At 48.0% G+C, this 22,218-nt stretch overlaps 1 protein-coding gene and 1 long non-coding RNA gene across 5 annotated transcripts in view; both read right to left on the reverse strand.

Annotated features, from left to right (window-relative positions):
• Window positions 1-823: 823 nt before the first annotated feature.
• DOCK8 (dedicator of cytokinesis 8) overlaps window positions 824-22,218 on the reverse strand; it is a 206,189-nt gene continuing 184,794 nt past the window's right edge. For 3 of the 4 annotated variants that reach the window (XM_032866561.1, XM_032866560.1, XM_032866562.1), the window contains 8 exons: window positions 21,895-22,026; window positions 21,293-21,427; window positions 19,748-19,837; window positions 16,277-16,513; window positions 13,755-13,898; window positions 11,926-12,032; window positions 2,404-2,574; window positions 824-1,932 (listed from right to left, as the gene is read on the reverse strand). In XM_032866561.1, the coding sequence (XP_032722452.1) occupies window positions 1,872-1,932; window positions 2,404-2,574; window positions 11,926-12,032; window positions 13,755-13,898; window positions 16,277-16,513; window positions 19,748-19,837; window positions 21,293-21,427; window positions 21,895-22,026 (1,077 nt within the window). In that variant the 3' untranslated portion in view covers window positions 824-1,871. Of the gene's footprint in view, window positions 1,933-2,403; window positions 2,575-11,925; window positions 12,033-13,754; window positions 13,899-16,276; window positions 16,514-17,911; window positions 18,005-19,747; window positions 19,838-21,292; window positions 21,428-21,894; window positions 22,027-22,218 lie in introns of those variants that run through there. The other variant, XM_032866563.1, reaches the window with a different exon arrangement.
• Window positions 9,173-10,522, reverse strand: LOC116872990. Its single transcript, XR_004383724.1, has 2 exons — window positions 10,482-10,522; window positions 9,173-10,279 (listed from the first exon to the last, which is right to left on the reverse strand). It is a non-coding gene; the product is annotated as an uncharacterized LOC116872990 (long non-coding RNA).

Raw genomic sequence — 22,218 nt, forward strand, 5'->3', positions numbered from 1 at the left:
TAGAGGGTAGAAGGCAGAAGTTAACACAGTCCCTGAACTTGGGAAGCAAGCTGCACCCACTGTGGTACAAGAAAGACAAAAGACAAAAACAAAACAAACAAAAAAAAACAACGAGTGACAACAGGTAGCTAAACACAGGGGACTTTTAATCAAGAGTATCTTAGCTCATCGGGACTGTTAAGACTCTTGGAGTTAAAAGAGAGCCGGAGGTAGCTTAGCAACTACCATTTACTATTTGAGGGCAAAATAGAATAGATGTTGGTAGGACTGACGGCCAGCCTTGAGTCACTCATGAAAGGTTCGGTTCTGTAGGGCCCGTTGCCTGTTCTAGACGCTCTGTTGTGGCTATGTGCACAGAGGTGCTCCCTCCTCGCTAAGGCGGCAGGCTTTGGAGGACAGGGACGATGTTATGTGACCTGAGTCTCACCCAAAACCTCCCACACAGAAGACGCCAAACAAACAGCATATGGAATTAAAGTGTCTCCTTATGTACTCATTTAGGAAAGCAATTAAAGGTATAATATCCTTTAGAAAGAGTTCTTCCCCCAAATGCCTAAACACCAAAGAGTTTGCCATGTGAACTAGTAAGCTTTTATGATTAAAAAAAAAAAATCACTTTCAGAATATAAATTCATGTCTCAGCAGTTCTGGATTACCCAAATGCACTTCTCCCTCTTATAAACTCCAGATTAAATGTTGCCAGAGAGGCGCGGCCCAGGACAGCCCTGTCGGGAGGACCACGCCTACTGCAACTTTCCTTTTCTCCAAAGTGCTTTGCGAGAGCTGCAAGTTGTCAAAATAAGAAATACGAGTTGCGAAGGAAAATGTTTCGCTTGCCATTCCTATTACATTTTTAGTACCAGTCAAGGGCATCAGGCATATGAAAAATATACGATTTAATCCTCGAGCCATAATGGCGTTCATGTGTGTCCTACAGTACATTGTCTGAAGTCGTCCGAGCTCAGTTGTCTCTGTAGCGGATATATATACATGCTGACAGACGGCTTGGCATTCTGAAATGAAAGCAGAACTATTATCCTTTTACAAAAATAAACTTGGTCCCAGGCCGGAGGGGGAAAAGAGGGTGCGAGAAGGAGCAGGAAAAAAAAGTGCAAGGTGTTGCGGGAGAAGCCTGTGAATGGAAGGGAAAATGGCCAAGTACCGGGTGTCTCTTAACTCAGTAAGTCCAGGCTCCTCTTCTATAAACACTTGTTCAATTAACTTAACACACAGTAACAATTAGGCAAAAATAACTACACAACAACTAGCCCACCGTTACCAAAAAGTTTCCAAATTCACAAATAATTCACCTAGATCCAGGTTTCCAACCATCATCATGATTTTTGGATTTCCAGTGCGGCCTCCCATCACGGATTTATTGAACACGTTTTTGCATTCCTGCCAGCTCACCCTCCTCTCCCATAGACAGGGGATGCAGGAGGTCCACCCTGAATGGGACGGTGGACAATGTTTCCATTTTCCCATGGGCAGTGCCGGTTTATCCTGTAAATCCCATTTGGCCAGAGGAAGTCATCTCTCCGGTAAACAGTGACCGACCACTTAGCAGGAGGTACTGTTTATGCCTTGTTTTGTACGATATTGTGGAAAACCATGCTTTGATAAATACACAGGCTCCCCTGGTTGACCACCCTCCACTCTCCCCAACCTGCAGTATGGATGGCCAAAAAATCTGGTCAGACCCCATTTGGGTGTAATTCCCATGGTCCCTGGGATCCTAAGGCTTCCAGGGCGCTGTCCCATCAAGGAGAATGCAGTCCATCCTATGCAGCAAATGTCCTGTGCTTTAAGTACCAGCGAGTACTTCTCCGGGGTCACAGAGCCTTGGTCTCCATGTGTGAGGACAGCTTTTCCTAGCTGCCCTGTGATGACTGGGTTTCACATTTCCTGAAACTAGATCTGTGGAAGGAGTCTCTGAAATTACAAAGGAGAGAGAGAGAGAGGGAAAACAAAACAAAACAAAAACACAAAAACAGAGGTAAGAAAGATCAATTAATCTTTTAAGGAGGAGGGGGAAACCACCCACCAGAAAAGGCAGGGAGTATGGGCAACTCACTAAGTTAGTGAATGTGCAAAGGTCCTGAGATCCCTTCATGCCAGCATCAGAGAAAACACCGGAGGAAATGGGTCCTGGGGAAGACCACAGGCAGAAGGCCAGCATGAAGGGGTCCCAGGGAGGTCAAGGAGAAGGTAGAGGGAGTGGAAGGCACTCAGGATAGAGGCCGGATGGGAGCAGGTTCTGATGGATTCTCTGACTGCAGGTGCACTCCCAGTCCCCGGAGCTTGTGCGGCTCCTGAGTCAATAGCAGAGTGTGCCCTGACCCATTAGGCCCCAAGCCCTGTCCTTCATCCCCCAGCAAGAGGCCTCCTCTGCCCTGAACTCACCTCTTGTGACTCTCAACTCTGAATATCGGCTTGTAGAGTTCTGGAATTTTCCGCTCGATCATTGGCCTGAGGTTCTCTTTCAGCTTGTGGTAGTTCTTTTTGAGTTCCTGCTGATACTCCCTCTGGTCCGCCGTGATGAGACGCTTGTTTTTCTCCACGGCCTCACCGCACCTGAGATGGGAACACAGGGGTTGGGGGTGTGGAATGAGGTGGTATTTTGTAGGAGTCTGAGGTGCTTGGAGATTATCTAACACTTCTTGACCCCCTCCAAGAGTGCCTACAAACTCGATGGCCTGTCAGGATCCCCCGTGGAGCCTTTCAAAAGTTTGGACTTCTGGACCTTAACCTCAGAGTTCAGGAATCAGAACCCAAAGGAGGAACACCCAGGAATCAATGTCTTTGAAAAGCGACCCAGATATCATGATCCTCCGAGTTGCCCCAAGCCAGGCACTATATGAGGAGTTTTCCGTACATTATCTGGTTAATTCTCCCAACAAACCCAGAAAGCCTGTATTTGTCTTCATTTTTGTCTTGAAGCTCAGAAGAGTTCGGTCACTTGCCCGAGGTAACGCTGTGAGGAAGCAGTGAGTCCGGGATTCAAACTCAGGGTCATTGCTGTGCTCACAAGGAACTCACGGTGACTTATGGCGACATGGTAGACAGAGCCAGTGCACTCAGCCTACCACCTCCGCCCCCCCCACCGCCCCCCGCTGCATACACATAGAAATGCTGGAACGTACAGCAAACATTTGTCGTAGGATGAAGGGGAGCCCCAGGTGCCGGAGAGGAGGAGAAAAATCCAAATCAGAGTGATAGCAGGAGCTGATGTCACGGCAGCTGTCCCAAGATGTGCCCATTAGAGTTTCAAGACTGCACAGGGGTCCTAGAGACTTGGGGAGGGTGCGTGGTGTGGCGTGCTGGGAGCCCACACAAGACAAGAGAGGCAGCCTCGGCCAAGGGCAAAGTGGGGCTCTGAATATGCCGCTTGCATCTAGTCCGGGGGCTTGAAAAGCTGCTACAGGGGTCCAGAGAGGTGGAATGAAAGCTTGCTAACAGTCTGGGGCCATCACTGGGAAAGCAAGTCTAAGAACTGAAATTCTAGGTTTGCACCACACGTGGGTGTGGTTACAAATTTATACTCCTGTGTGGTGTGTGCTCCAAGGTGAGAAATTAACTTAAAAAGCAACCAAGGTAACTGGAACCCCCAGGGCTCGGACGGAAATGAGTGTGTAGTTGCTCTGGAGAAATGCTTTCTGCATCAGGGCTCCTGGGCCACGCACAGAAACAGTGACCCCTGCCAAAGATGAGCTCACGATACAATCATCACAGGAGAAGACCCACAGAAGCAACAAGCAGGAGAAACATACCAAAAAGAATTCGAGATGACAGAACAATATAAAAGACCAAAGGTTAATCCAGAGATGTAATTAAAAAAAAAAAAAGGTACAAAATTCATGATGAAAATAATCAGAGACTATGAAAAAAGAGATCAGGGAAACCTCAGAAAAAAACAATGGAACTTCTATAAATAAAAATATAGGCACTAAGATAAAGAGAAAGATCGCAATGGACGGGGTAGAGAATAAACCAGACACAAATGAGAGACCACACGGACTATAGCACAGATCTAAGGAAATCACCAAAGAAATTTTTTTTAGTCAAAAATATTTAAAAATGGCTAAGAACCTGGAGATAGAGGGGTACCTGGGTGGCTCAGTTGGTTAAGTGTTTCTGTCTTTGGCTCAGGTCATGATATCAGGTTCTGGGACTGAGCCCTCTGTTGGGCTCCCTGCTCAGCGGGGAACCTGCTTTTCTTTTTCCCTCTGCCCCTCCCCTCAACCCAAGCTTTCTCTCTCTTTCTCAGATAAATAAAATCTTAAAAAAAAAAAAAAAAAAGAACCTGGAGATAGAATGGAGATGCCCAGCCCACATCTAAATGACTCTGTATGGGAATGAAAATTAAGAGGCAACATTTAAAAGAGATAACAGCTGATGATTTTCCAGAATTGCAAACAGACATAAATCCTCTCATTGACAGAACTAGATCCCTACAGAGCTCCACATGGTGAAACTGCAAAGCATCAGAAAGAAAATCATGAAAGCTCACTGTGTTGACCTAACTTGTAAACAGCTAAGCCTAGTGTTTCCACGGTCTCCCACAGAGTACACTACATACCAAAGAAGAAAACCGTATTATTTAAACATGATAGAGTCTTGCCTTTTATTTTAGGCTGTGCTACCTCAGGAAACTTACACATCTACAGACCTAGAAGGGACATCATAATGGTTAAAACCCAGCTGACATGCAAAAATTAGTAATAATTCTTTATTGCCCTGCAGATGAATGGGGCCCTGGTGATCAATGTGGTTTAAACTGTTTTCCTAATTGCAAGGTTAAACCTGGGATGAGTCATGGGGATACCCAGACCTTGTGACCCCAAGCCTTTGTATTACCACTGAACACATTCTCAGCGTGACAGCCGAAGGCAAACAGGGTGGAAGGTGGCCACAGGACGGGGGGAAGCTATCTGGCCTCGGCAAAAATAAACCCGTGACCACAGCTTTCCCACACAATTAGCCCCGATTTAACTCAGCCTGAAGCCAGAACTCGCCTAACTGGACCTTCACCAGTCTTTCAAGTTTGATGTTAACTGCAGCAAACTGTAGGATGTCCAAGGTTGCATATCGAAGCTTCCAGGTAGGGCTGGGAAGGGATGGTACAGAACCTCTGAATCCTGAGAAATCACCACCAGCCCCTATGTTTTTATTGCTTCTGAACTAAAAAGCAATAAAATCTGATCAGTTTCAGGATGTGTGTAAAATCCAATCCGTAAAAGCCGCTGTAAAATCAGTGTGCAAAATCCAATCAGTTTCAGGATGACTTCAAGGTCCAGGTCTGTAACATCGGCAGACTGTAGGGTCGTGCGGGGGCTGACCACATCCTTGGGAGTGTCTCTGAAAACTTGTGGGGAATGAACTAAACTCCCTCTAGTCTTTGTGGTCCAAAGTAGTTAAGAGGCAGCTGGCACATTCTGAAGGTGTGCCATGTGTCCTGGACCTGGCTGGATGCTTTAAGGCCTCTGTGACGGGGTGAAGAAGTCAGTGTATCTTCTACCTGGCTCTGTCTCTTGGGACACGTGCCTCTGGAGTCCCGAACCACCTGCTCTTTGAGCATTTTTCAGCCCAGACACCAGACATGTGAGTGAGGAAGACCTCAGGTAATTCAGGCCACAGCCGCGGCCTGGGGGCCACCGAGAGACTGGGCAAAAACCACCTAGCTGAGCCCACCAGCCCCTAGAGCCCTAAGCATAATAATTAAATGTTGTTGTTTTCACCCACTAAGTCTGGAGGTAACTCGTTGTAGAGCGACAGATGAACACAGCGCTTTACAAAGATGAATATATTCATAGGTGGGGTAAAAATTTTTCAGATGTTGTCATAGTAACATCAAGTTATATTTTATCGAATTTTATAGTTTATGAATTGTTTCATACACATTTTCTGTATTTCTTCCTTTCCTCCATTTGGATTCTATACTCTAGATTTTTTTTTTTAAGATTTTATTTTTATTGATTTGAGAGAGAGAGAGAGAGAGGAGGCAGTGGTGGGGAGGAACAGAGGGAGAAGACAGGCAGACTCCGAGGTGAGCACAGAGTCCAATGAGGGGGCCCGATCCCACAACCCTGAGATCATGACCTGAGCTGAAATCAAGAGCTGGATGCTTAACTGATGGGGTGGGTAGAGGACAGAGACAGGGAGAGAGAATCTTCAGCAGCCTCCTGACACCAGACTCGATCTCACCACCCTGAGATCATAAACCTGAGCCAAAATCAAGAGTCGGACTCTTAACCGACTGAGCCAGCAGATACTCCACCATCATGTTGATTTAAATCCATAAACTAATGAGAGAGCCATGCACGAAATCTACCTCTTCCAGAAGAGCTATTTCTCTCTGGAAATCTATACAACATCATAGATCTACGATGGGGATGATTGCTCAAGTGACCTTATCTGTCACACTGTCTAAGGACACAGACTGTGCCGCTCTCACTCAGTGACGCCACCATCCCAGCTCTTTGGTTGTCCCCTCTGTTGATCAGGTCACTGAACACAAGCATTTTCTTATAGCAGAGGTGCCTGGGGGGTTCCAGAACTCAGAATCCTACAGAAACCAGACTGAGAGGAAGGAAATTTTATCTCCAGAACATGATTCCTGGCTTTTGTAGACAGTCACCTCTGGTGGCCTCTCCATAAGGAGGTAGGTGTCTTTCCTACAGAGAGAGTCATCAGGTAGCCCTCCATCTCTGCATCTGTTGGCCTCCCTCCTCTAGGATGCTCCTCTAGCACAGTCCTCACATCAGTCCCTTGGGATGGCCAACAATTGCTAGTTCCTTCCTCAATCCATTCTCTCTTTTCTAATAACAGAACTCCATCTGGTGAGTCTCCCTGGGAAGTTACAGGTCCTAGCCTCCCTTAACAGATAGGGATGCTGATGAGATACAAAATGAAGTCACCAGGAAAGCTCTTTAAAGGGGCACAGCCCTTTTGCTCTTTCCTCATTTCTGCTCTTGATATTTTCCGAGGATGTGGTCATGATGGCTAGAGCCCAAGCAGCCATCTTGTGTCTGTGAGGACGGATGCACTACAATCAGGATGGTGGAGCAAAAGAATGGAGAGAGCCAGGATGACATAGTTCTGGGACGACTATCTCTGATCTTACTTTTATGAGAAAAAAAATAAGTTCCTATGTTATTTAAGCCATCTTCCTTCTTCAGTTCTCTGTTATGAGCAACCGAACACAGTTCCTAAAGAGAATAGCACAGCATAGTCGTTACCGGTATAGACTCTGAATCCTGCTTTGTGGCGTATCAGCTTTGTGACACGAGGCTGGGCACTTATGCCTCAGTTTCTTTACCTGTGCTACAGATGCGATAATAATAGCTAACCTGGTCATGCTTGTAAGGATTAAATGAGTGAAAACATACAAAATGCTTAGAATGTTGGAGTAAGAACACTTGTTGTTATGGTTATGATTCCTGATGGACGCAGTCTGAGCACAGAAACGATTTGTCCCATAGGAGGATGATGAAGTAGTAGAGCGTTTCCACTCCTGTCCCTTGTTTTTCACAGTTAATGAAGGATGCAAAGATGGAATGGCCTTTCCTGAGTCCCACACCTGCAGGAACGGCAGAGTCAGGTGGAAATCCAGAGACCTGGCACTCTCCCACTCATGTGTCCTCTGCCCCACTGTGTCTATGGTACAAACTTGAGGCCCCCGAGTCATGGGTGGACATCTATATTTAAATCAGATGGGTAAATTTCTGCTTCCTCCTCAGACTGATCTGCTCTCTGCCCCACCAAATGATGTTCCATTGGTCGGTCACGTAGTGTGTGCCCAGCCCTGTCCTGAGCTCTGTGTGTTGACTCAGCAGATCTTGGCACTAGGTCTAAGAGATAGTTATGAATACATACAATTCCCATTTTAAAGTTGGGGAAAGTGAGGCCAGGCAACATGCCCAAGGTCACATGGCTAGTTAAGACCCAGTGGGTCTGTGAACCCCGGCAGCCTGGTTCAGGAGCTCACACTGCTAACTTGGACACCGTGTACTCTACCTGGGAAGTTGCTGGCCTTTCCAGCTAGAATCCAGGCATATGGCCTCAGTCTCAAGTTGGAAGTATTCTGTCTGGAGCCCCAGTTTGTCATCCTCTGCCTTTCTCAGCTTCTTCCCTGTCCCTCTTTAGCAAACCTCCACTCCAGGCCCAGGAAAGAAACAGAACTGCTGGAACGGTGGGGGTCTGGCAGCAATACTGGAGAGGCGGGGGACTGCATTCCCTCCCGCCCTCCGGGACTGGGTTCCAGGCCCCTTAAGGCAAGGAAGGATCACGTGGGGGCAGGACACCAGGGGCTGAGGTGGTCGCCTACCATCGGGTGTGAGAGGGCCATGGCTCCACCAGGCACCCCTCCCCAGTGGTCTTCTCCAACTCAGCCCTTTCCCCTCCTCCCTCCCTGGGCGGCCTTGACCAGACCCCAGACCCCAAGGGCAGCCTGTCCTCGGTAAGAATTTCAGTCCTGGTCCTGCCACTTACTTGCTGTGTGACCATCGCTCTGTGGGCCGGGTCCTGACTCTGGGACCACCGGTGCGGAAGGAGCCCGTCTGGGTGTGGCAGGAACTACTTCCCCTAAAGACCACTTGTGAGGGTGCCGTGGAGGGCGTGGTCTTTTATTGCAACATAAAAATAAATGGAAGGATCTCTTAGTCCTTGTAAGGCTGGGAGCGTTCAGATAACATGGACTGAAGGTTTGTGTTCTCTGCCTCCCCAAATTCCGATGTTGGAGCCCTAACACCCCACGTGATGGTATTTGGAGGAACGGCCTTTCAGAGGAGTTCTGGTGTGAATTACCGTGGGGATGGGACCCACGGGGTCAGGTTAGTGCCCTTGTCAGAGAGCTTTCTTCCTCTTTCTCTCTCCACCCCGTGAGGGGGCCGGGCCAGCACAAGGGCTTGCCTCGGAGCCTGGCCCGCCAGCACCTTCCATCTCAGCCTCCCCAGCCTTCAATGCTGTGAGCAATGAAAGTCTGTTGATCTGGCCACTCGGTCCATGGTATTTGGTGACACTGGCTGAGCTAAGGCAAAAATGGAAGAAAATTTAAACACCCAGATTGGCTCTGGCCGCGCTGTCTGAAACAGCTTGAGTACTTTGGGGAGCAGAAAAGGAAACAGATGGTGTATTTCACCATCTTGGCTTCTGAAACCCTGAGGTGTTGGGATTTTTTTTTTCTTCTTACTGCAGGAAAAGGCAGGAGGGGATCAAGGTCCCGACCTGGCAACAGGCTGAGGAGCTCTGGGACCGGCTCCATGAGCAGCATCACCTGCCACATCCTCTGTGGCCAGTCCGGTGCTGCTGCCACAGCCGAGTCCAAGGCCACGCCCAGGGCCGGGCCCTCACTGCCCACTGCCTGGGACCCGGCAGGCCTGCGTTTCCGCGCTCAGCAAAGAGGCGTCAGAGGGCTCACAGCGTTCAGCCCGGAAATCTGGGCTATCAACCCTCCGCTCGGGTCTGCCAAGGAGTGGGAGGTCCTCCACGGGAAAGCCCGAGAGCTGTTCCAGCCCCAGAATCTTCCAGTCTTGCGTCACCTCGTCTGGCCATCGGAAGCAGAGAGCCAGGGGGAAATACCCGGGTGCAAATAATGTGACAGAACATTGACTCTGGTTCTTAAAAGCCTGGAACTTGCTGAGGGGACTTGAGAAGCAATTAAGCAACGGGGGCGAGGGGAAAGGAAGGTCTCCTCGCCTCCTGCTGCCTTGAGGGTATGAGCCACAGACTAGGGCGCCGAATCCGTCAGCTCTTCACGAAGCTGCTTTTACACTTCCACTCTGTCCGAGCCCCATCTGCCAATACGGCTGTCTTTGGTCTCTCCTCTGGCCCTCGCAGGCTTCCAGAACACACTACTCTGGCTGACTCAGAGGCACCCAGAGGCACCCCCGAGGTTCTGTGGTCCGTCGCTTTACCAGGCATGGCTCCCATGTCTGACCATCTCCTTTGCTCTACCTAAATATTCCAGATGAAGGTTAAGTGAAGGCTTCCCCAGCCTCCAGCATGTCACAGACCATCCCTTTCTGAGCTCCGAAGCCCTGTATTTCCTGCGCTCTCAGCAGGGGCTAGTGAGCTGCCCTGGGCTGGCATTCGGTCATGGACATGGGGTCCTGTCGGGACTAGAGGGACACTCAGCTCCTGTCTTCCCACAACTGATATCAAACCCGGGCCATACTCTGTCTCATTAAACATTTCTGAAGTACTTCCAGAGGGCCAGACAGGCCTGGGCCACTGCCAACTTCAGGGGCCTTCAACCATAACTTATTTTATTTCATTTTATCTATTTTTTTTCTCTAAGATTTTATTTATTTATTTGACAGAGAGATCACAAGCAGGCAGAGAGGAAGGCAGAGAGAGGAGGAAGCAGGCTCCCCGCTGAGCAGAGAGCCCCATGCGGGGCTTGATCCCAGGACTCTGAGATCATGACCTGAGCCGAAGGCAGAGGCTTAACCCACTGAGCCACCCAGGCGCCCCCATTTTACCTATTTTTAAAAGATTTTAAAAATTTATTTCAGAGAGAGAGAGAGAGAGACTGCAAGCCACGGGAAGGAGCAGAGGAAGAGGGAGAGAATCTCCCACTAAGCAAACTCCCCACTGAGCATGGGGTCCCACATAGGTCTCCATCCCAGGACCCCGAGATCATGACCCGAGCAAAAATCAAGAGCCAGGCGCCTAACCAACTGAGCCAACCAGGTGTCCCCACATAACTAATTTTAAATGAAGATAAATGGAAAGGAAAGAGATTTTTAAAAATTCCTACAGTATTTTTCTAGTTTTTTGTTCCGTAAAAAGGCACTATTTACTAAAGAAAATGCAGCTTTTGTGTAATGTCAGAATTGCTATCAGATACAGGAAGCAATTCAAATCCCAAAATATTAATAAATATAATATCTGTGTATAGGCCATATGTGTGTGTGGGTGTGTGCACACAGAACGAGTGTGTCTCCATACACAGCAGGTTTGCAAACCTCTGGCCGACGCCTGTGGAGGAGGGACCTCTCATCTTAACACTGGCATGCCGATGAGTTTCCAGTGAATTTAGCAAACTTTCACTTTTAGCCTCCTTTAGTCCCCATCTGCCAGGTAAGTTTATTCCTACACTTGATATGCTGCTCTAAGGTTGAAAAGAAATACTGGTACACGTTTTCCTGATGTTGTTCCCTCTTGTGGGTGAAAGGTCATCCCAACCTTCATCATCATTCATTTCAGGGCCACAGGACACCCAGCTGTACCTGTCTATGCTGTGATAGTTTGCAAGACCTTGCTCGAAGACCCACTCTTATGCAGCCTGAACGGGCTGCTCCTGATGCCAGCCCACAGAGGCTTGTCTGACAATGGGAACAGCCCGAGAGATGATACTTTTGAAAAAGCCCAGTGTTAGAACTGCTTTCACCAAACTGGAAGCAGGTCCTATTCTTAAGATTCCAAAAACAAGTTATTGCATGATACTAAAACACCCTCTTGGACTTGAAAGCCTCGTGGACAGTCAGCACATGAATGGAGGTGTGGGCTATGCAGCTCAGAAGATTTGGATTTGAACTCAGCTCTCCTACTAACTAGCTGCATGACCTCAGGCAAAACCATTTCCCATCTCCAAACCTCTGTTTCCCCTTTTGGCAAAATGAGGCTGGTGGTAATACCGGTTTGATGTGGGAGGCGCACACAAGACGGTAAATGTGAAAACACTACAGAGTTTCAATGTCAGTTACTTAGTACACATGAGGCTGATCTACTGCAATGATTTCCAGACGTGAGTCTGCATCAGAATCCCCAGAGTGCTAGTTAAAACCCAAGCCACCGGTCAGCACCTCTGGGGTTCTGATTCCATAGGTCTAGCAAGTTCTCAGGGATGCCCTAGTTGCTGTTCTGGGGACCCCACTCTGAGAACTGCTGCTCGGCTGCCTTCCCAGCCCTAGTCCATCTTACCGCATTATGAATTCCTTAAAGCATAATCTCAGCTTGTTGTGATGTCGATACAGTCTTGGGTCAGCTGGAATTTCGGCCAAGAACACTTGGGCTACTTCCAGTGGTCCCTGATGGAAAAGGGAACAGAACAATAGGATATTGGGGGAAAAAAATAAATTACTTGGGAGAAAATCTTGGATTGACTTCCTAGTTTGGACATTTAATTCTGTAGGTAGCATGACCACAATAAAAAATCAAGGAAGGAAAAAAATTTTTTTTTTATTTAAAAAAATTTTTTTAAAAATCAAAGGAAGGTACTGAACTTCTCAGGAAACTTTGATTTCTTAGGAGTCTAGAGATTTAGGAGAATACTCAGAAGTATAAATGTATTTGGTTTTTTTTAAAGGATTTATTTGTTTATTTATTTGAGAGTAAGAGAGAGAGCAGGAGTGGGAGGAGGAGGGGCTGAAAGTGAGGGGGAGAGGGACAGACTCCCCGCTGAGCAGGGAGCCCGACTCAGGGCTCGATCCCAGGACCTGGAGATCATGACCTGAAATGAAGGCAGATGCTTAACCCACTGAGCCATCCAGGTGTCCCCAGATGTATTTTCTTAATTAAATGCTATACTAATAATAGGCTCTTCTTTGTAGTTAAAGGCAATACTACTACATCCTAGGGTATGTACTTTGAGTGGCTTTTCTAAAACTGAGGACTGTCTTGATTCATCCTTTCACATTCACTTGTTAAGTGGCCCTACTGGTGGGCGCCATTTTGTGTAATTGCTGGCTTCTGTCAGAGATACACACAGTACATGGTTATGGGCTCATAAAAGTCTTCCATTTTCATTAAAGGATTGGGACGTAAAGCAAAAACTTCCTAATATTTCCTGATCTGGGAAATTTAATAGTCATTTCCCCTCTGTGCTATTTCTGCTCCCTTGATATTTTCTGGACCCAATTTCTATAGGGAAGTCCAGATGTGCTGAGTGAGGAAAAGGTCATGATACTCACTGGGTTTTGGAGTGGAGGTGTAGACAAGAGCAAATCTGGATCTGTAGTTAAGGAAGCCCACTGGACAGAAACTGTGGTCCAGCCCTCCCTGTATCTGAGACTGGTTTAGTTTGGGGGTAAGGATTCTAAGGGGTTTGAGAATGCCCAGCTGGGTCTGAAGCCTGGTCCCTGGTCACTCCTGGTTGGCAAGGCTGGATTTGTCTGGTGACTGACCCAGGGGCTGCATGTTCTAGACCCTTTCCCCTCTCCCTTACCAGGTGATCTTAGACTGACCTCACACTCTGCAACAACTCTGCCTATACTGGGCATGACCAAGCCTTCTGCAACAGGACCCCAGATCTAGAGCACGCTGTCAGGACTGGCCTCACAGTGAAGACCTCTCTGTGGAAATAGTACTCCTTACCTACTGTCCACTCGTGTCTGGGATGGCTTTTCTTTCTTTCTTTTTTCCCTTAAGATTTTATATATTTATGTGAGAGAGAAAGCTAGCAAGAGGGAGAGAGCACAAGTGAAGTAAGGGCAGAGGGAGAGGGAGAAGCAAGACTCCCCGCTGAGCAAGGAGCCCAATGCGGGGCTCAATCCCAGCACCCTGAGATCAGGACCTGATCCCAAGGCAGACACTTAACTGACTGAGCCACCCAGGTGTCCCTGCCTCGTTGCTACCATGGCAAGAGGTGTCGTCTTCTACACCTTACAGGTGTTGGGTCTAAGTGCAGGGATACTGTTTACATGTGGATGGAGCCATCTTCCTCATCAACCTCAAGGAAGGAGGGTGTAGACAGATAATGAAAACCCAGGGAACAAGGCCCAGGGGAGGTGCCGGCAGCCGGTCCGGCTCACCTGATTGACGGTAGCTCCGACGGAACCCTGCAGCACCATCTGAAGCATCTTGGCGTCGGGGGGCTCTTGGTTAATGGCCACCGCTAACTGCAGCGTCTTCTTCTTCATATCTTCAATGGCGACTTCGATGGGGGTCAAAACAAACTGAACACAAGACAGAAGCATGGGGAAGTCATTGCCCGGTCTTGAATGCCATGGACAAACCTGGGGCCATGACGGACGTGGATTTGAAGAAGCAGGTAAGGGGACTTCCAGAGTACTTAAAATACTCTGGATAGGTTAAGAGGAATGAAAGACCTAACATTTCATGAACACTTATGTGTTCAGGGAACCGCTGCAGACATTTCTCCCGTATTCTCTCCGTTTCTCTGTATCCTCTCCATCTTACAGCCCAAGAGGGATTTGTAAGGTTCAGAAAGTGCCACAAAATGACATAGGGAATAAGTAGGGAGCTCAGAATTTGATCATAATGATGTCTACATTCAAAATCTGAGTTCTTTCTACTCTGTTCAGTTTCCTCTCCAAATATTGAACAAGTTACTTGAACTTGACTTATAATTGGAAGGTATCAGAAGCACAGCACTCAAGGTTTTTGTCTCCGCCATAATACACGACTTCGGCATCATGTGTACCTTCTCTAACTCACCCTGAAGGTGAATTCCTGGTTAACAGAATTCTGTTAAGGGTCAATCTGCTGGTTGCCAAGTTCTGCGGGTTGGGGTAGGTCCTTCTTGAATGTTGTAGGTGGAGTTATGCCCCTCCCCCCATTCCTATGCTCAACTTCTAATTCCCAGTACCTCAGAATGTGACCTTACTTGAGATAGGGACTTTATAGAGGTAATCAAATCAAAGAGAAGTCCTTAGGATGGGCCCTATACAATAGGAGTCCCTATAAAAAGAGGAAATTTGGACACAGAGACACACGTGGAGGGAGTGAATGTGAGGACACAGGGAGGGAGGCCCAGAACACACCCATCCCCCACAACCCTGCCAACATCTTTCTTTGGTCCCTGACCTTCAGAACTGGGAGACCATGCATTTTTTGCCTTTCAGCCATGTGGCCCATGGTCCTTTGTCACAACAGTTCTAGTGACCTAACACACTGAGCTTCTCAGGGAAGGGCAACATGGCCAAGAAAAGCTGTGGTGCTTCTTGCTGGGACCACGAGCTTACTTCTGTGCTATGCCTACCTAGTGTTTAAAAGTCCAAAACAATAAGAAATGTAATAGATGCCTTCTAAACCAACCTCCTCTTAACCGAGTCACTTGTTCAGCATCTCTCTCACTGCCGGGAGGCTCGCTCTCTGATGCGGTTGCAGAACACCCTCGCCGGCGGGCGGTGAGCTCAGTCACCTCTGCTCCCGCCCCACGAGGCCTCCGTTCACCACAGCTGGGCTGCGTGTTCACCAACCTGACGCTGCCTGTTATGCTTGTTATTTTCATGACCTCATCTCATTAAATAACGTACCAACAGATGAACCGTGGGTGTGGAATGAAACCGAACCGTTTCTACGAACACCAAGCTGAATGCCGGGGCAGGACAGCATGAAAGTGAGTCGCTGTCAAGATTCCTGCCATGTTAGGTGTGCGCGAGAGACGACCGTAAAAGGCTGGGGCGAGGAGTCATCAGCATCCAGAAGGACCTGCCCTCACATTATTCAGCTCCTTGTCTGCTTTATAGAAACGAAAGCTGGAAACTATGGTCAGCGTGTTAAGGGTGGGGCTTATACGGGAAGACAAAGCCTAATTGGGATCCAGCAACGGCAGATCGCAGGAGGGGCGGAGGCCCTCTGTAAACTGAACGAAAAATAAAGTCCGCGGGTGTATTTTAAAGTAAAATGAAACGTTTGTGCTGTGTCTAGGTTTGAGACACTTTGTGGATCAGCCCTCTTCCAACTGACGCTTCCAATGAACCAGAGAAGAGAAAGGGGTCCTTGCTGTCAGTGTGGTGGTGAGGAAGCTGGGTGAAGGTCAGTGTCTTGGGCAATGTCACAAGAAGAACCTGGGACTCGAAGTCCGTGGGTCTCCTTGCCCATCTTGCACGGGGCCCTCCTTCCAGCTCATCACCCACTCCTGGGGATAACCGCGTGCTGTTCCTGGTCTCTAACCACTAGTAACACAACTCTGTCTGAACTACCTCTAAGCTTCCAAATATATAAAAATTCAATATAAAATACTTAAATGTTAAATACCTATTTCATATACATGTAGCATAAAAATATACACGTTAAATACTGTAATTTTGTCATTCTACTGAGGTTCAAGATAGAACCTCAAAGTATAAAATATTTAAATATTAAGTAATGCTATGAAACGCGTAGCTGCCTAACTGGGATTTCCTGGTGCCATGACAGTCAGGGGATCACCACCACAAGGATATTTCCAAGGTGTCCCCTTCTTTGGTTTTCTCTCCAGTCTGCCCAGAGGGAGCAAGGGGGGAGGGGTGCGTGTTGTCCTGGGAGGGAGACCCAGGCATTCGGTGGTGACCTTGGTCCCAAGCTTGTTGGCTCCGGGGGCCATTACCTCTTCCTTCTGGATGACACTGATCCTGGTCTTGACGTAGGGGAAGGCGTGCCCGGTGGTCAGCACAGTGTTCCGCCGGTACTGCTCGTGCAGCTCCCCCCGGGGCCGGCCCTCCAGGGTGAAGGGGGTGGTATACATGAACCTCCGCAGATTGAAATTCTTCTCGAAGTACGTTACCCTGTCTTTCATCTCATACTCATCAAAGTAGGGCTCCACAAATGTGATCTGTATGTAGGCCTGAGGGGAAGAGATGGGGGAAGGAGGAGATGAGCTCGTCTGCAAACCGCCCCCCGGGAAGCACTGGGGAGGCAGGCTGGGACACGGCGCCCCTGCTCTGCCCCTGTGCGCGCCCCAAAGCCACAGAAACTGAGTGCGTGGGGCCAGACGTCAGCCCCTCCCTGCTCTGCACCCCCAAGGAGACCGAGGGCTGTGGGCGAGGAGGACAGGGCAGCGTGCCCGTGGGACATCAGGTCTCCAAGCTGCCCCTCCAAGCTGACCTCATGGGTCCAACTGAAACTTGCTATGGAAGTTCTCCAACTGCTATTCAGAACGGACAAGCTTTCGTGTTTTGGAGCCACCGTGACTGCTACCCACTGAGGAGGATGGCCAGACTGAAGGTGAGTGACGATCCTGAGCACGGCCAGGGATGGAGGGGCGCTGGACTTTCCGTACACCGATGATGGGAATGCAAAGTGGACAGCCCCTTCTAAGGTAGGCTAGCCATTTCTTACACAGGTAGGTGACACTGGCCATCTGATCCCCAAATCCCGCTCTGATGTGTGCATCCAAGAAAAATGAAAACTCACCTTCACACAAAAACCTGCACATGATGTCTACAGCTTTAGAATTCATAACAGACAAAAACTAGAATCAAGCCAAACGTCCCTCCAGCAGGGAATGGGTAAACAGAGGGTGGCACAGCCACACGGCAGACGATGACTCCGCGGGACAAAGGAACAGACGACTACCACAGGGACAGATCTCAGATGCTCTCTGTGCAGTGACAGCAGCCAGATCAAAGGGCTGTGGGCTTGTGCCTATTGTTCTAGGGTTCCATTTATGGGACCTTCTGGAAAAGGCAAAACTACAGAAACAGGGGTGCCCGGTGGCTCAGTCATTGGGTGTCTCCCTTCAGCTCTGGTCATGATCCCAGGGTCCTGGGACTGGGCCCTGCATCGGGCTCTCTGCTTGGCGGGAGGCCTGCTTCTCCCTCTCCCACTCCCCCTGCTTGTGTTCACTCTCTCGCTGTGTCTCTCTCTGTCAAATAATAAATAAAATCTTTTAAAAAAATCTACAGAAACAGATGACAGGTCAGTGACAGTCAGGGGCTCAGAGCAGAAGGAAGAGGCATAGGGACGTATTTGGGGGTGATGAAACTCTTCCTGATGGTGGTGACACGTGTTTGTCCAAACTCATAGAACCCAACATCAGAAAGCTGATTTTCACTGCATGTACCTCATTTAGAAATGTGCCCACATGCACACACACACACACACACACACACACACACACATGCACTGACAAAGGGCCCTTATTAAGAAAGAAGGCCTCTAAAAAAAAAACCAAAAAACAATGACTATGACCACGTGACCACAGTCTCGGTCATACCCACCCAGTGGAAAGGGTGGGGGATGTCACTGACCTCAGCCTGTATATCACTATTTAGTGTGATGAAATCTGGCTGTCGTTCTGGGTTCAGCTTCTCATTTAAAACTCTCAGCACCTGCCCTGGACATTTTAGAAGAGGGGACAAGTGCACCGCGTGTCAGAGATGTCAGTGACGACACTGTCGGCTCTCCGTGGCGTGTGCTGTGCGTGCCTGTCTTCCCAGGACCTCCGACCCCTCTGTCGAAGCCTAGCTCAGCTCTTACCACACTTACCACCTCAGGCCTGGACTAGGGAAGGTGTCTGGAGTGGGCAAGTCTTCTGGAATCTGGAGAAAAACAGACTCCTGCCTTTGGTCCATTCCTCCCTACTTGCATCATCTCCTTAATATCCTGGAGGTCGGATCTGAGGGAACAGTCTGGACTCTTCACTGGCCAGGCCTGCCAGACGGCCAACGCTCCTCTGGTCCCCAGCGTTCCATAAAAACCTAGAACTTGCATTATTCCCAGCAGCTGAGACAGCCTTACACACACATCTGTCTATGAGGAGTGCTGAGCAGGGGGACAATCCCCTGTGATATGCTAAGGAATATATCTAGTCTTTGCATTTGCTGGCTCGGCTACTTCCAAAACCCTTGGAATGTCCTAAGGGGATAGGAGTGTTTCTATTATTTTCCTGAGGTGACCCAAGCTTGGTGGGTCCCAGGATGCGGGCTGGTCACCCAAAAGACCAATCATGTGATGAGAGGGCTGGGAGTCCGGGCTGACTTTGACCTCAGTGGGTTGGGGGGGCCTGGAGACTTGAGTTCAGTAATATGGCTCAGGAATTCATCAGTCATGCCTGGACGTTAAAACTGGACACCAGGACTGGGTGGAACTTCCTGACAGGTGAATGTATAGGCCTGCCAGGCAAGGGGGGTTTTGGGGGACATGCCCCAATTCCACAAGGAGGGGGCATGGAATTACCCGGGTCCTTCCCAGACCTTGCTTTCAGTGTACCCTCTATCATAAAACTGTCATTGTCATAAGGCACTTTCCTGAGGTATGTGAGTCACTCTAGTGAATTTCCTAACTTGAGGGCTGCTGCGGGAACTGCCAAATTAGTAACCATTGGTCAGATGTGGGGATGGCCTGAGGCTGGTGTCAGAAGACAGGGCAGGGCTGGGAGGGTCTGAGCCCATGCTGCAGGCTCAGGGTGGGGAGTGTCCAATCTGGATGGGGCACACCCAGCTGGGGACAGGACCGAATAAGCCCTCCTGTGACAAAGGAGGGTACTGAGGTCCAAGCCCTTCCATCATTACCCTAACGTCACAGGGGCCCTGCACGTGGTTGTTAGAAATTCCTACAGCCTAAAGCAGGGTGCCAGTAAGGGCTGGCAGTGAGAAATTTGCATCTTTCCAATATGTGAAGTTGAGTGTAAACTTTGCATAGAAATGCAATAAAAAGCAGTGATCAAGAGGATGGGTTTGAGGAGGACAGACCCTGAGCTTGGGTCCTGGCTTTGACACTTGCACGGTCCCAGAAAGCTGCTTGACAATTCTGCACCTTAGTTTTCTCATCTGTGAAATAGGAATAACCACACCTACTTCAAAGGGCTCTTGGAGGATGAAATGAAATGATGCACACAAAGGGCCTGATGCAGTGCCAAGGCATACATTGGTGTTTAATAAATGGTAGCTCTAATGGCTCTTGCCTCGGAATATTGTTTCTTTTAGATCTAACCATAAACTAGTTGAATCCTCGACAAAAAATTCAGTTACTTTTAAGTGACTTTGAGAGCCCAGACAGAGGAGAACATTTTATGTTTTCGGGGGTAGAACGAAGGGAATTAGAGCCTAAGGGTGACTTTTTGCCAATTTCTCAATACCTTGTTAGGATCCAACTTGGTTTTGTCCACAGGAGCAGAGTCTTTAATCACTTCCACAAATTCCTCCCCGAAACACTGGCCATAAAATCCCTAGGCAAGGAGAACCGACGGATTACAAAGGTTATTTTATTAAAATGCAACTCTTTGGGTTTCAGAAGTGGTGTAAGTTTGGAACAAGCATAAGGAAGAATTTGCACATTGATTATTGGAAGTCTTTCTGAGCTAAGGAGGCAAGTTGGCATATCCGGAGACAAAAATAAAAATATAAGGAAGTGCAGAATTGCAGACTGATGGATGCTTCCCTAAAATAAGTGTTGCTTGACCTCTAATTCAACCAATGTCTTCATCTTTCTGGAAGCAGAAAATGGCACTATTTACATCTTGCCAATGTCTTCATCTTTCTGGAAGCAGAAAATGGCACTATTTACATCTTGCCTTTTGTACCCTAGGAACTTGGAGGTCACTAGGCTTCCCAGAATGTGATGAACCACACTTTACGAGAAGACAAAACATACGCTTCTAGTCCTGCGTTGGAGAAATATATTAGGGAACAAGTGGCCCAGGGTCAGTTGCTGGTTTTCATTCTCATGAGCTGCGTGACTTTGGACAAGTTATGCAACCACTCTGGGCTGTGGCTTCTTTGAGTCCAGTAAGAATTAAAGTCTCTTATTTTCCAGGGATGAACAGCATAAGGAGCAATTTGGCAACTAAAGTGTTCTAAGTTTTACAGCTATGGAAAAGCATAAATTCGAAGCAACAGCAAAGCAGGCATAAGGAGTGAATCTTGAGTTAAGTGTCAGCACTTTGGGGAAACCCAGATACTCAGCCTGAGGAGGTTTTGCTTGGAGGGCACCCCCTGACTTTCCTCCCGAGTTCTCAGGGTTTGGCCCTTTCCATGTCTGCTTTTCTCACTTTTTTCTAAGCTGTTTTCCTGTTTTTCCATCATGTGCTCTAGGAACATGCTGCCTTTTTCTGTGACAATATGGATCAAATGTAGACAGCAGTCTGGAGTTGGGGCTTCTAGCCTAGGAGAAGGGACACTGACTCTGATAATCTGCACAGAAGGGCTCCTTGGGCCAGCTCAGCAGGAAGAGCTCACCATGTTGCAGCTCATGGCGTGGCTACTGTGAGCATCTCTGTGTCAGAAGTGGGATGTGCTCTCCAATGAGACCAAAAGGATGGCCACAGCACTTTCTAGGGATAACTCAGTAGTTTGGCCGGATTCAAAGTCAAGGTAATACTACTCTTAAGGCTGAGAAACTATTACTAAAATTTCAAGAGTGATAGGAAAGCATCTGACATCGACTGACTTTTGGAAGTCTTGAAAATAAAGACCCACCCTATACATTTATAAACTTTGACAAGCATAAACAGAAAACTCTTGAAATCCTGCTTTACCTTGTGATCTCACCTAATACCTTCACATTATAAATGCAATGTAGACAAATTTTTATACAGATCAATGACAAATGCACAACTTTTTTTTGGCAACGACCCATTCTAACTTGCTTTTGTGAAGTATATGGTGTGGAGCACTTTCCTTACCTCTAGTCGGTGAGAGATCTCAGGAAGCTTGGTAATAGCAGGTTCTTTGTAAACAAATTCCTGTTCATCCAAATCCCCAAATTTGGAACCATAGAAACCAACTCGGAAGTAGGTCCCAAACATTCTCTTGTGACCCTAGTGAGGGAAATAAGAAAATCTCTCTTTATTTAGGTCACTCATGAGGATCTACCCGCTTGCAAAGGGCAGGATTCTTTTATTATTGTGTTACAAAGCATTTATCCCATGGCTAATATCAACCAAAATCAAGTCTTTAAAAAATGTAATGTTTATGGAAGAAACTTTGGAAATAATTAAAAAAAAAAAGAAATATCATGAATGATTTCTAGGACTTCTTTGAGATGAACTTTAAAAATTCTCACATTTCCTGGTTGTAGTCATCAAGGTGCCTTCTTTCAGTCTGAACTGTCTGAACTCTGGTGCTCTGCTTATTCCCAGCCCCTGTCCATCGGGTAGGTGAGAACTGTGGCAATGCTGTGCTCAAGGCAAATCTCTCGCTAGAGAGAAAGCAGGGCTAAGGGTCTCTGGGACGGGGTCACTGATGCCAGTTAACAGGACCTGCTGGCAAGGTGCCCCCCAGTTACCTTGCTAATGATGCAGTCAAAAGCCTTCTGTAGCTTGTCATGGGTGGAGGTCAGCTTCCGGAAGTCTCTGTGTGCTTCCAGGATGGGAATGACCAGCTTGTAGACCTCATTAACTGTCTCATACAAACCTCCCTTGGAGAGAGAAGAAAATCAACAAGGATTTAATGCAGTGGAAAGTTAAGAAGAGCATCCAGTGTTCATTACATGCTGGAGAATGGATTAGTCCTGGGCACCACAATATTTTACAGAGCAGGAGTGATGTCTGGGCTTCCCTGGGATGGCCGGAGCATGCAAATGGAATTAGACACACGCTAAATGGTCCTA

The sequence above is a fragment of the Lontra canadensis genome, unplaced genomic scaffold (assembly GCF_010015895.1).
Source record: "Lontra canadensis isolate GAN:19392208 unplaced genomic scaffold, GSC_riverotter_1.0 scaffold31, whole genome shotgun sequence".
Classification (NCBI taxonomy): Eukaryota; Metazoa; Chordata; class Mammalia; order Carnivora; family Mustelidae; genus Lontra; species Lontra canadensis.